Source organism: Dermacentor albipictus, chromosome 5 (assembly GCF_038994185.2).
Source record: "Dermacentor albipictus isolate Rhodes 1998 colony chromosome 5, USDA_Dalb.pri_finalv2, whole genome shotgun sequence".
In the NCBI taxonomy this organism is placed as follows: Eukaryota; Metazoa; Arthropoda; class Arachnida; order Ixodida; family Ixodidae; genus Dermacentor; species Dermacentor albipictus.
Window position 1 is genome coordinate 18,097,445 of NC_091825.1, and position 14,570 is coordinate 18,112,014.

Sequence of the window (14,570 nt, forward strand, 5' to 3'; positions counted from 1 at the left end):
CGAGCAACACATAGAGCGACCGCTCACACTGGTGCCGATTGCACTTTGCCCAGTGTAGACTGAAATCCCCCCAATACTGTACATTATGCAAGTTTACCTAGGAGCGCTTCTGCAAAAATTGGCTTCATCTGTGCACATGATGTTGCTCATAAAGTCCTGCGACTCATTGACTTTTGTGAGGACCACATTCGAGAAACGTAGACGACTATACAGGTCGTTATTTTTAACCATTGGTGCTGGTTAAAGTGGTACGGCTGAAAGGCCGTCATTTAGAAATTGGAAACTGGTACCTGGCTGGCCATGTATGTTACGCTACCATGAGCATATGAAGCCATAAATGCAAGAACATCCGTGCGTAGGCTAGGACCCAAAAATGGAGACCTCTGCCGCTGTTTCTTCAAGTAGCCAGTTTGTCTCAGATTTTCAGATATTGTGATGATAGGCGATGCGTTTGGCTTACCGCCGCACTACACACACACACACACACACACACACACATATATATATATATATATATATATATATATATATATATATATATATATATATATATATATATATATATGAGGCATTCCTGTTGTTGCCATTTGTAGGTCCCAAGGCAAGGATTATGTTTACCTTCTGCTCATTAGGGAAAGACATGGCGACTAGGGCGAAGCAAAACGCACCACTAAACCTTCACACTCACGTTGTCGATTCGCTTTTTTGGTGATAGGCATCATTGAAAAAAAGCAAAAAAGTTTCGTGTACTTTATCTCCACTAAGCCAACAGCTATCACAGCATATTTCCAACTAACATCAAATGCGACAGGATGCTTGGACCGGGGCGCGGTAGATAAGGCACTAGCTCGATAACGATGTCTTTATCTTTATTTTCTTTGTTTCGTTCTGTAGAGCTCACATGGAGCTTGTTCGAGGGCGCCGCTTTAGGATACGGGTGGAAGCACAGTCGCGTGGTATTCTCCATGTTTCGCGGGGTTTACTTATCTGTCGCGAAAAAAAATGTATGCAGTTAGTACGTTCCTCAAACTACCGTAGTCAGATGTCCCTTGGTTGTGCCTTTAGATGCCTCATTAGACACTGATAATCAAGCTAGTACGCCGTGAGTGAGATAAATAATTACAATTAACTAATCAAATCTCAGTAATGAGAACATTACTGGCAGCTACTGCGCTGTGATGTAAACATTATACACTAGCCTTTCTTCGTGTAACACACTTCTTTATTTTATTAAATCCTGGTGCATGACAGTTAATTGCGACACCCTGTACATATTTACGACCTTTACATGCAACCGACGATGTTTCCATCCCTAAGAAATGCTATAAATTATTAGAAGCGTCTTTTTAAAAGTCGTTAGCATTCCTTACTGTAGAGAGAAGCTATATTGAGACACATAACATTCACGTGCATGTCATACGCCACTGATAAAAGACTGTCGGAGGGGTCACTTAACTCTATAGGTTTTTTTTCATGGTAAAAAAGCACGGAACGCAATTTGAACACTTCGACAACATACAGCAGCATATTCACTCTCTAGGCATAGGTGATCCATACCTTTAAAAATAATGTTTAACCTCCATTCCTTTCAAAAGCATAAGAAAATTTGTCCCATGTATATATTTCATTATATTATGTATGTGCATGGTGTTTAAGCGGAAATTTAAAATAATGTTGAAATAAGAAAATACGCATGAGGCAGGCGCCTTTGGTGCTTCTAATCGCTTATCCTCCTACATTTAGGGCTTGCAGAAATAAAGTGAAAGTATGAATTAAAAGCCGTGCACGTCAGCGCCAACAATGACGTAGAAAGTTATTAGCCACAATAAAATTTCAAGTGAAAAGGTCAAAGAAAGTCAAAAGAAACCTCAAACGATGTTGGTGACGAAACCCTGATAATGGCACTTTAGATGTCTTTGTGTGAGCGGGAGAAGGGCTGCTTTGGCATCGCCCGGGGGGAGAGAGGGTGCTGAGCCACCCCCGGAAAACTCCGGAGGGGGCTAGCGCCCCGTAGTCCCCGTGTAGTCGGTGCCTATGCGGTTCGGCGTTTGTGAGTAGCCATGAAGAAATAGGCATGGGCAGGACATGTAATGAGGAGGCAAGATAACCGATGGTCATTAAGGGTTACGGACTGGATTCCAAGGAAAGGGAAGCGTAGTACGCGGCGGCAGAAAGTTAGGTGGGCGGATGAGATTAAGAAGTTTGCAGGGACGGCATGGCCACAATTAGTACATGACCGGGGTTGTCGGAGAAGTATGGGAGAGGCCTTTGCCTTGCAGTGGGCGTAACCAGGCTGATGACGATGATGATGATGAAGAACAGCGAATTTCTTGGACGAGTGTAAGGGCAAATAAACGGCATAAAACAAAGCGGATCTACGCTGCCGTGAAGAGAAGGCTCGGACATGCAGACATTTCAACACGTAGTGTGCTCCGAGAGTGATGGAGCCGTTCCTGTAAAACTTGCTCACGTATAATTGTATATAGACCTTTTTCTCATCTCTTGAACATGGCTCGGGACCTGTCTTACTCCCGACACGGCAACATGCGTGGAACGTTCGTGGCCGCACGGACCACCGACTTCGCACCCGGGGCTAGCCGTGCCTCACGGAGTCATAAACCGGTACGCTGTCGCTCGCGCTCTTCTTCTTGATGATCCGCGTGGTGCAGTTTGGGTATAACAGTTGAACGCCCTTTTGCAATCTGGTGCTCATGCTAATGTGGTTAAATAGAGAAAATAAACCTTGGTGCGAGAGTCGGCCGGAGGTGGTTTTTTTTTTCAGATGGAGTTGCAGCATTGTCCCGGTATCACGAAAAACGTCGCAACACTCAAGTATTCTGCGAGGTACCTCTAGAGTTGTGCCTATTGTGCGACCCTTAATGTAACAAGTGTGGTGGGGCCCACAATGCCGGTAATTACGACATCTAGCCGTCGAGTGAGTGCCTTCAAATGTTATCCATAACCAAAATTCGTCAACCTGGTTGGTCAGTAAGCAGAGACATAAATATGTAAGGGCGGCTCATCTCACTTTGAATGAATGCCGTGTGCTCATGATTGATGACAACCTTTCTCTCGTGCCCTTCTTTCAGGATTAGGCACAAATCTTGCGAAGCCTCTTTTGAATGTCTTATAAAACTCGGTAATAATCCCGTCAGGTTCGAGCATCTTCCGTATACACTTAGTTCGTCAACTCTTGTTCCAAGTTCCTGTTCAGAAATCGGCACTTCGAGATTTTTCCGAATACTCATCTTCAAACTTCGGCGTTTTCCTCGCTGAACAATTAAAATTTTGCAGGAAAGAGCTCATGTGAGAAAAGCAGACAGGGCAGCAGTTCTGTCAAGAAGTTCCTGTTAGACAATAATTTTGACGACTAGCCTGATCCACATTTTGTACAAGAAATCTACCTCGTAAAAAATGTGCAATCGCGCCACAATCCCAAATAACTCCATGTACAAGGATTATTGAAAAAGTAAGGGTCGTTTTTTGCTAAAAACATCAATTTGTTAGTTATGTTTTTATTGGCTCGTTTAGTTTAGTCCGAACCTACTTCACTTTTCTACATAATAACCATTAACTTCTAAGCACCTTTGTTACCGATGGTACCAGTTCCTTTAGTTTCTCTGCATTTCGAAGTTCGCTGCCTGGGAATTGAACCAATTGCCAAAGGCAGTCTTGACTGTCTCGTCTTCAAACCATTGTCACCCAAGCCACTGTTTTAATTGCAAGAAGGGGAAATATTCACTTCGTGCAAGGTCGGGGCTGTAGGGTGGGTGACGAAAAAGTTTGTATCCAAATCTTTAATATTCTCCTTCGTCTTGGCATTGGTGTGAGGACGCGCGTTTTTATAGAGGGGGACAATTCCAGGCAACAGTTTCATGCACCGTCGATTTTTATCGCACGTCTCAGGTTGGTGAGCATTTCACAGTATACGTCAGATGTAACTGTGGTTTGACATTCCATAAAATCCACCAAAAGAACGTCCATTTCTTCCCAGAAAACGGTAGCCAACATTTTTCCACTCAAGTAAGGCAATTTTGCTTGATTTTTTTGGTTTTTGTAAAGAGGAGTGGCGCAACTGCATTGGTTGCTGTTTTGTTTCTGTGAGGGCGTAGGATTACCCACGTCTCGTCATCTGTAATAATGTGCGAAAACAACTCATCTCCGTTTTGCTGGTAGTGGTCCTAAAACACTCGTCCACCTAATGATAATATGTTTTAGTTGGTCGGTATTTATCTTTTCGTACCCACCTTGCACAGACTTTATTGTCCGGGGTTTCAGTTACAATGGTGTAAATTGCAGTGCGTCCAACAAGAGGAAATTTATCAGCCAGCCCACTAACCATCAGTCGTTGATGTAATCGCGATTCCCGGTCCACATGAACAGTTTCATTGGTCTGGATGCTGGGCCTGCTCCTCCGCTTTTATCGTGCACATTTGCGCGGTGATTTTTGAAGTATGGACGCCATTTTCAGATCATTCTTTGCCTCATCACCGTAGGTCCTTTAACTAGGCACAACTCCCCATAAATTGGAGGAGCTGACGATCTTTTTGCACGAAAAAATTCAGCTACAGCTCGCACTTCACAACAGGCGGGAGCAACGATTTTCGCGGACGTTGTCACTTCCATTTCCCGACAAGCAAATGACTACTGCACCAAAAAAAATACCTTTATTAACTTTGCGCAAAAATAACAGATGGCGTTGCACAATTGAAACTTTACTCTGACATGTAAATATTCAAGTACAAGCAAATGGCCCTTACTTTCTGAATAACCCCTCGTAGTATTCCACAAAATACTTTTCTAATAACTTTCTGCCTCACTGCGATTCAGTAACGTATCTGTTTCATGTCTTTTAGCTCAACGTGTACCTATTCCGCACTCAACGCGCTCTTATTTTGGGTCTTGGTTTACCAGAGTCACAATGTTCGTGCAAGCACAACTTCTCTGCGATACCCCTCTGTTACAATAAACCGCACCTACCAATTAACATCACGCATTTCCTGCATGAGCTGAGCCTGTGCTTGCAGAATTAAGTGCTTGCAATGTGGAAAGTTCAGCAAGTTGGTGATTAATCAGCATACCTTGGTTGTGAAGCAGCGCACTGGCAACGACAAGCGAAACCACACAAGAAAGCGAGTGTCGTGTTTTCCTGTGTCTTCGTCTTGTTGTTATCAGTGCGCAACTTCACCACGAAGGCATGATAAGTACTTGCAACTGTATTCGAAGGCACTTCTCTTTACTTCTCTTTTCACTGTGCAGGTGGATACTTCGTTGCAGTTACGATTCTAATTTTATCCTTTAACCCTTTCTACTTTTCCATGAGCTTCTGTGTTACTGCCACCTAACTGCATTAAAGACATCGTTCACTTGCATTACAAATTATTTCTCAATGAGTATGGCGTTATACAATTTCCCAGTGCCCAGTTCCAGTGCGACTGGTTATTCATATGCCCTTGTGTAATATATATCAGAAACTGGTCCCTAAATATCATCGGTTGGACCGCGTGATCATGGCGCAGCTGCCCAAGATCTAGATATACGGCCTGTCCAGTGTCACATGTATGTGACATGATGCGTGTACGTGACGTGGCCTGCGCTCACACATTTAGCGGCATCTTCCATTTGTTCATCCGTCGATGTTTTCTTCAAGCAGGGCGCGCTTTCGCTTGGTATGCGCACTTTCCCATGCTGACCTCGCCGTACGCAGACGTAGTTAGTATCACCGAGTATATACGCTAATATTTTGTAATTTATATAAGGGCACATGGCTTCCAAAAAACTCCGGCCGTTGATCTTCCCGAGTCAGAAACCAATCACAAATAATCCGCGAAAGCTTTCTGATGTCCGCGAAATTACGGAAAACGAAACGTCCCGTTGGGGCACACACAAACGGCTTCATCCAACACAGCTAGCGATTGAGTAATGGGCAGGTAGTGACCCCCCGCCGCTCCGATCGAGTGCGACACACAAGCATTGAAACGGGAACCTAATGGTGGCACAGTGTGATCTGCTTTCACCTGGCTCTCTACCGTGCTTTTCTTTATAGAAATTATGTCGAGGTCATTGTCAACAAAAACCTTCTTGAGCTGATACTGCTTGGCTATCGAACTTATCCCTCAAACGTTCGATGCTGTGATACGCAACGCCCTCCCCAATGAGCTGCTATTCTGGGAGAAAAGGAACCATATGGCGCCCAGTGTCATATCGGCGACTCGGGGTCATGATTGTTCAATGCAGTTTTTAGTGCTCCGCGCAGCACGATGCCCGTCAGTGTTATGGGGCTTTGGCTATCCTCCTGTCCTCCGAATGCGTATTGGGCCGCCGGTTGATTCGCGAACGCCGTGAGGTGTCAGCAGTGAGCGACGACAAAAGCGATGACCATCTGGACGATGCTGAAGGCGAAGAGATGGTGCGGGCTCGAGTATCGCGAAGTGTTTTTCGTTGGCTCTTAGACACCCCAAAGCGGCACGCGAGCATCGCGCTGCGCCAGTCGTCACTGCTGAAGTAGAGGTTGCGGGGTCTCCAGGGAAGGCCACAAAGCTCTATGGGCAAAAAAATTCATTCTTCGATCTGCACGGACAGGCATCGTCGAATCTGAATTTGTGCTGTCAGCACAGGAACCTGCCGTGCGCCGTCATAAAGCGCTGCCACCCTTTTGGCCTATGCGATGCCCGGTGTTTCGGCGCAGTACCCGCCTATGGCGTTATCCACGCGGAACAAAGCAGCATCGGCAGTGCGCCTCCCAGAACCGCGCGGACTTGTACAATACGTTCATGCACACAAGAGTGTTCACTCGAGGAACGTGCGAATGGCCTTAATACTCATCAGTCTTTCTAACTGTAATCTGAACCACAAATGAATCCAGCGGAAAGACCCTGATGAACTGCCGCACCTCCCGAAATATACCGGCATCTCAGTGTTGACGACACTGAGTGAACGCTAGGAAGTGAAGGAGGTAAGTGAAATCAGCAACAATTTTTTTCGTCATGCATAATGGTCTTCAGCGGTTGACCTCAGTGCGAAAATACTAAGGCTGGAGGGGACCTGCCACGGATATTTTCCAAGCACATCTACAGCACAAGTCCCAGACTTGCACAGCGTCATAGCCTCAGCGATGGAGGGTGCCATTCTGAAGGCGGCACTTTCGCAATCCATGCCATGCCCAAACTTGGATAATGGAGCTAACGTCATAACAATGTGGTGGTGGAATTGCGCAGGGTTCGTCAGCAATGGGCGACCCTACGACAATACCTAAAAAGCGTAAAGCACAAACCCCAACTAATTACTTTGCAAGAAACGATAACATCATCACCCATCACCCACCGGTTTACTAACGGTGGCTTTCACTGAAGAGGGAAGGGGGGTTCCTACTCTGGTCAGTAAAAACTTCACGTACATTCAGCGAGACCTCTGTCCCGCTGACAATGGGGTCGAGTACGTCATCGTCATGGCCGAACTCTGTCGAACTCTTATGCGGTGCTTAAGAAGAACCAGCATCTTCATACTCGATGTTTACTGCAGACGCAGCGTTCACAGAGCCAGGGCTGGTGGTATTCTCAAGGCCACGCATTTTTCCGGATGTCTTCTTCTAGTCGTCATGGGGAATTTCATTGCCCCGCATCATGTGTGGGGCTATCACACCAATACGAAGAAGGGTGGAGACTTGTGCCACATGGCAACGGAGGAAGATCTTACGCTGGCAACCGATAAATACTTCCCGACATGGAGTGGGATCTTGGTTTGCCGAGAAACGACTCCGGAGCTCACCTTGTCAAGAAGCTGGAAAACGTCATGTGGACCAACACACTCATGGACCTTGGTATCGATCATTGCATCATCGAAGCGGTCATCAAGGCTGCCTGTAACAAGAAGGGGAGCTTTAAGTTCACTGACTGGCACTTGTTCTCAGCCAAATGCTTCGAGCGCGTTCTTATCTAGGATACGGACCTAGACTCTTGGTGCGTCGAGCTAAAACAGGATGTGGCTAGAGCCACGAAGGAGGTGACGACCAATATCGAGGTGGACAGGATGGACAATAGGTTCGTGCCTCTGTTGGATGCCAAGCAAGGATTGCTCGCGCTATAGAAGACTCAGCGCAACAACAGAAGACTACACAAGAAAATATCCAAAATCAACAAGGCGATATAGGCTCATTGCAGAGTTCTATGCAAGCTGCAATGAGACGAGCTGTGCGAGTTGGTAGAGGGCCAACTCAAGACCGGTAAAAGGTGGAGACTCCTCATGCACGTATTGCTTAATGGCAAGACCAAGTCCTATCAGAAGAGAGCTTTGGCGAAAGTTGTCCATTTGGCCAGGCACTCGACTCCATATGAGGTGGTCATAGAGCAGCTCATAGGCAAGTACCTGGCGGCTACGGACAATCTTTCACCCCCCTTCCTAGTATTCCGAGTAGGAAGGCCGCGACGTGCCATCGATTGACGAGGAATTTACCGTGGTTGAGGTCAAGCGGGTTCTTGCATCGCTCAACGGTAGATCTGCCCCTGTGCCCGACGGCGTCACCAGCCAAATAACAACATAACTCAATCGAGTTTCTTGTAGACAATTTGAACGAAATCTCGTGCAGCGGCCTCATTCCTAAGAGCTGCAAAGCAGCCTACACAGTACTCATAACCAAGCCAGGAAAAGCGCCAAGCATCGACAGTCTAAGGCCCATCTCCCTGACGTCGTGCGTCGGTAATATTGTCTAGCACACCATGCTTGAGCGCCGTACTGACCACTTTCAGTCTAACGAATGCTAGACACACAACATCATTGGCCTTCGGTCGGGGCGTTCGACTCAGTCCGCCATGAGGCTGATCAAGCACCAAATCTAAGGAAAAAGCACCAACACTAAGGAAATTCTCGGCTTGAATTTGGAAAAGCCTTTTGACAACTTATAGCACGCTTTTATTCTCAAGAGCCTGACAGAGTTTCACGTCAGCAAGCGGGCGTAGAATTTCGTGCGCTCCTTCCATTCCTCGAGGTCCACTAGACTGAAGATTGACGAGTTTTTGACCCCCTAAATTCAGCTTTGTCCAACGGGAACACATCAGGGGGCGGTGATCTCCCCGACGCTGTTCAACATCTCCATGATCAAACTGTCGAGGGTCTTGAACAAGATCCTCAATATTAACCACACGATCTACGCGGATGACATCAATATCTGGTACCCAAACGGATGAGAGGATCAGGTCGAGGATACTTTGCAAGAGTCCATCGATGTGCGAAGCGGTATTTCATCCCCACTGGGCTGTGGTGCTCGCCCGCTAAATTTTAGCTCTTACTCGACAAGAGGCCCAGAGGCTGTTCCGACCGGCCCTGGAAGCAAGCAATGGTGAGCCACATTACGTTATTCGACGGCAATGGCTCCCCAGTGCTACAGGGGGACCCTATCAGGGTCCTAGGAATATTTATTGAGTCTAGCATGGCCAGTGGAGTCGTGCTGAAAGGAATTTTTTTCAAGGCAACCTTCGTCTGATCCGCAGCATCGCCAATAGAGACCACGGAATCAGGGAAGACGGTCTGATCCGGATTGTCCACGCATTCGTGCTACGCCACCTCATTTTTCGGTGGCTATGCACAACTCGCTCGTTTCGGAGCGCAACAAGGCTTTCAAGTCTTCAAGCTTGCCCTCGGCCTTACCGTCCGAACGCACACACAAGAACTCCTTAAGTTGGGAATCCATAACACGTTCGAAGAAATTTTTCAAGCCCAAGAGTTTTCTCAATTTGTAAGACTCTCTTGTACCCCAGCGGTCAGAGCCATACTTGGTATGCTGGGACGTGACCCTACGGTCGTCGGTCCCGACGCTGTGAAGCTGCCCAATGACGTAAGATCCAAGATTTCCATACAACGAATGCGATGCAATAAGCATCCGACCAACACCGAAAGACATAAACAAGCCAGCGGTAACGCTCTTCTCGCCAGTGCCCGCTTGGACAAGGATCAAATATGTTTCGTGGACGGTGTTTCGTATGCTCAAGGAGAAGCCTTCCCCTCAGTGGTCAACGACTGTGATTCTAAAGTCCTCAGCTGCACTACCATCCGTGCTTCTAGTTCTATCGTTGCAGAGCAGGTTGCAATTGCTCTTGCATTGACGGACGGTGTACATGACGTGATTTATTCAGACTCCAAGGCCGCTACGAGGGCCTTTCAGATGGGAATGGTGGATCCTCACGCCCTTCGCATCATTCGCAATGCTAAAGACCTTAAACATCACTCATTGGCTTGGTTCCTGCGCACCTTGGAACCATTGAGGGTGCCTCGCACTGCCCCAACTAGGAGGCACACTCGGCTGCACGAGGTTTGACTCACCGTGCGCCGGGTAACGCGTCCACTCCTGGGTGACCCGAGCCTCTATGCTCGTACAACGGCATCTGCAAGCATAATTATCTCTAAAGAAGACTCCTGCCTTTTCCGCACTGCTTGCTGTGCAGGGCCCAGGAATTCACTCTCAGACTTCTACAAACAAGCCCTTACCAGAGTCCTGCGACACTGCACACAATGTACCCCGAACGGTTCCCAAGCCCAGACTGCCCCCTGTGTGGTGGTTATGAGGATTTCGATCATGTCCTGTGGGGCTGCGCCTCTGCCAGTCCGCCTTTCACCCCAAAGGAAATTATGAAACTTGCTAAGGCCCACGACTAGACCTCAAATCCTGGCAGTCCATAGGACCCGCGAGAGGGCCGTCAGATTTGACCTTATGGTCCCTGAGTAGGCCCAAACCAGGTGACGTTCAGTTTACTCGCGTCTACTGTGGAACGAATAAAGTTGTTTCACTCACTCACTCATGCATAATGGTGGCCAGCTGTGTGCCTCTTCACTACTACATGGCGACAACTGCTCCGGTTGTCGTCTGTATATTGCGCTTTCCTGTTACTCTATTTGTTTGTGCACGCAAGTTGTCCCACTAGTGTGTTTCTCTCGTACAAGTTGTAGTCAATGCCTCTTTCCGAAACCTAATGACAATGCAGTATCAATTTTTGTCAGTTCGCAAATTTAAAAACATTTTGCAATGATCATTGTAGAACAAATCGAACACTCTCGGCAGTTTCAACTAACAGTAAGACTTCCACGAAAGAAGTGGCTAAGCAATAGTACATAAGATGCTAAGTTACTTCATTATCAATGCAAATGAAAACGAAGCAGAAAATAGCATAATGTTCTGGAGGCAGAACTATAAGAAGTCAACTTATCTGTATCTGGCTTTTTGATCATGTCGCTTTTTTCGCATATGTGTACTTCAATATAAAATGAACTTGCATCTCAAAAGTTGCCAGCGAAGCAACATTCGATTTGTTAAGCCAATGCAAATACGAGAGCGAGAATATTTCCCCTGCTATGAAGATGCAAACATAACATTGAAATGGGAAGAGTTTAAAACTTACGGTCCGATGTCGACTTGAGTATAATAGCCGTCTGTTCCCACGAATGCAACCTGAAAAACTGTGTGTACATGGCGAATTAGATAAGCGTTTCGTTAACTTTAAAACTTGCATTTGAATCTCAGTGAGTCAAAACAATAAACATGCATCCTACCGTAAAAATAAGCCATTTTTCTTTCTTTTTCTCTTTCGTTCATTCATTTGTTCTTTCTTTCTGTCTATTTCTTCCCTTTGCGTGGCACTTAGCTTCTACATATCGCTGCCTAATAGCTGTGGGTGCTGACGCTTCCACCTTGCATGACAAAGCGAAGACCTCTATGCAAATGTACGATTTACACATCTAAATTAGGTCACTGCCAGAAAGCTCAGCGCCGCCCAACAGCAGCCAGTGCGTGTCACTTGAAAACGTTCGCGCACATATCCGGCCTAATGTTGTAGACAGACCTTCCATGCATGCGGCGATATGTTATTTATGATTTATTCGTGATTTATAATATTAATAATATAGTGACGAATGGATGCGAACATTTGTAAGATGTTAGTGTTCTTTCAGTTGCACCTTCGTTGCAATTACATTGATCAACAGCATTATTTAGACATTCCTCACTAATTTTATTGTGCCACTCAACGTTAGAAAGCAACGAATAACTCGAAGTTTCACGTGTTCTGTCTCAAATCGTTAAGAGCAAAAATGATTATAATAAAATTTCCTTCAGTAAACACACACAAACCATATTTTCATTTCCAAGGAACCGTTTCAGGTATTAGTACTTGATGGAAATCGGTGGCTCTGTTCTCACAAGAAAAACTTAAGCTTGTGCAAATTGACTTTTATCATGAAAAGTTACACGACGCCCTAAGGTTGTGAGCCTCCTCAGTGAGAAACTTCTTTACGGACTCTGCATTCATATTAGGGGCCTATATTATTCTTTACCATAAGACGAATTGCTAGCAGGCATGACCAAGAGCACCAAATATTTCGGCGACATTGCGCACGAAAGATGCTTCTGGTGGGTCAGCGAGAGTTGTGTTAGAATTCTTTTTCACTTATCCTATGTTAACATACATCGTAACGAGTGGAAAGCCATTTATTCAAAAGCAAGAACCGTCTTATAAGGTCCTATGTTGTTCCAGTTCTGAGCGACTTCTTTTAGATAAGCTTGACATGTAGGCGAATAACTGACGTAGATGTTTTCATGACTTTTAAGGTCATCATCAGCCTGGCTACGCCCACTTCAGGGCAAAGGCCTCTCCATACTCCTTTCTCCAAGTACCCCCAGTCATGCGCTGATGGGCTGGGGTTTGATTGTTGCCGTTATATAGCAGGTGGTGGTGAAGTACTGCACCACGGCGGCCAATCTTGCTGCTCCGGTGAGGGAGTGCGTTACCGTTTCTGGTCACCGAGATTAGGCCGCTCTGCAGGCCTGTTAGGCAATTTTATCGACAAGCGGATTTTTCTGTTCATACCGGTGTAAAATTGCGCAGCACCGGGATTTGAACTACGGTCCTCTTGCACTCGAGGCGCATACTCTACCTCTACGCCATCGCTTACCTTTAGGTACGTGACTATTATTTGGTCATTTTTTTCCTTTTACCGCCTTTTTAATGCCTTTTAAATAGGGTATTAAACCTATTTCGGCAATGTCTAAAGCATTTGTCACTAAACTATAGCCATGAGACTAGTAGAAAGCGTTTGTCGTTTAGCTCAATGTATCTAAGCTGGTCAAAAAAGCATTGCTGGTCTGGCTCTTTAAAACTCTCGAACAAATTATGCGGCCAGTTCACGATGGACAGTCACTACAGACGTGTTCCGGCATTTCCAAAGCATTTCCAAAGCCCTCTTGTTGGGGTGTCGGTCGCAGAAGGTTTCAATATGCAATATAGGTCCATTGAAAGGATCACCATTCAGAGCTGCACGAATGCTAAGAAAAGAAAGAAGCTGATGTACCGTGATTTCCTTTCTCGCCCAACATAAAAAAAAGCTGGTGGAAGGCGCCAAAGTTAAAGCAGTTTTTGCGACCCGATTCCAGTTGAAAATAATTGATCAGCTATCTACTACACGATAATGCACACATCTGCAGAAAACTGCACGTTACGCGGTTTTTGAATAGCAGAGAAACTAATGTGTACATTTCTATTTTCCCTTGGCAAACAGTATGTCTAGTAGACTGACAGAGTAATAGAGTGCTATGGAGAGCGCTGCTTCACCTATCAGAGGAGGTTTCAGTAAAAAAGTCAGCCTTATGTAACACTTGATGAGCGGCATCACTAAAATAATTCATGTCACAATGTATTACTGCTATTTTATTGAAGAGTTGTACCCATACAAATCAGTTTCATAGTGAATAAAATGCACCATTTTGTAAGGCAGATGTAGATTATAACTTGTAGATTGGTCAAGACTTCAATAAATAAACTTATCGAAGCTTTAGCCGTATTACAGGGAATCAGGACACTCCAGCTTGTGTCAGCGTGAGTTCCGGCAAAAAGAACGTGTTACCTTCGTATTCGCGAAGGTAAACTGATGAACTCCCGGCCGGTCCTGGTGGTTGGCACGTGTCATCGAAGAAGGCGGCCTTCATTTCCAGTGGGATCTCATCACCTTCAGCCATGGCCAGGTGAAAGAGGTAGGGCTGACTGGGTACTTCACTACCGTTGCAACTCTTGGAAATCTTGTAGTACAGGCTGCAATGGTTTGTCAAAGGTTTTTACTTTGATCTAGAAATGTAATATTTTAGGCGCCCACTATAACATTCATGTTTGAACCTAAAATGGCGTAATAAAGTTAAATACTAGTCAAACGATGCCGTAAAGCATTGGAGCAATCGAGCCTATAAAATGGTGTTTGCTCCAATTCTAGAGTTGCGTTCTGCTTCTTCTTTAGATCTAGCTGGGTTTGCTGTTCCATATTTCCCACAGTAATTGTTTGTTCGCAAATCAATAGCACGACTTGTAGGTCATACTGACATGGCAAGGTACACATTCTTTATTTAAGTGAAATACATTTATTCCTTTGTGAAATCAGAAAGTAGCAGTGAATAACGTGAAACCCGAAGCAGTTCTTGTATATAAGTAGTAACGTAACTGAATGTGTATAAAATAGGAAAGTAGGTTGCAGGACAGAATCCTGGAGAAAGGGAATAGCTGAGTGAACTCTGTCCTTTTTGTGTTTTAGGCTAACGTTAT

At 45.6% G+C, this 14,570-nt stretch overlaps 1 protein-coding gene across 3 annotated transcripts in view; it reads right to left on the minus strand.

The window, feature by feature from the left end:
• Nucleotides 1-14,570, minus strand: part of LOC135906583 (UPF0462 protein C4orf33 homolog) — a 182,605-nt gene that overhangs the window by 104,079 nt on the left and 63,956 nt on the right. For all 3 annotated transcript variants that reach the window (XM_070539502.1, XM_070539501.1, XM_065438041.2), the window contains 2 exons: nucleotides 13,885-14,069; nucleotides 11,388-11,445 (listed from right to left, as the gene is read on the minus strand). In XM_070539502.1, coding sequence (XP_070395603.1) covers nucleotides 11,388-11,445; nucleotides 13,885-14,069 — 243 coding nt within the window. The remainder of the gene's footprint in view (nucleotides 1-11,387; nucleotides 11,446-13,884; nucleotides 14,070-14,570) is intronic.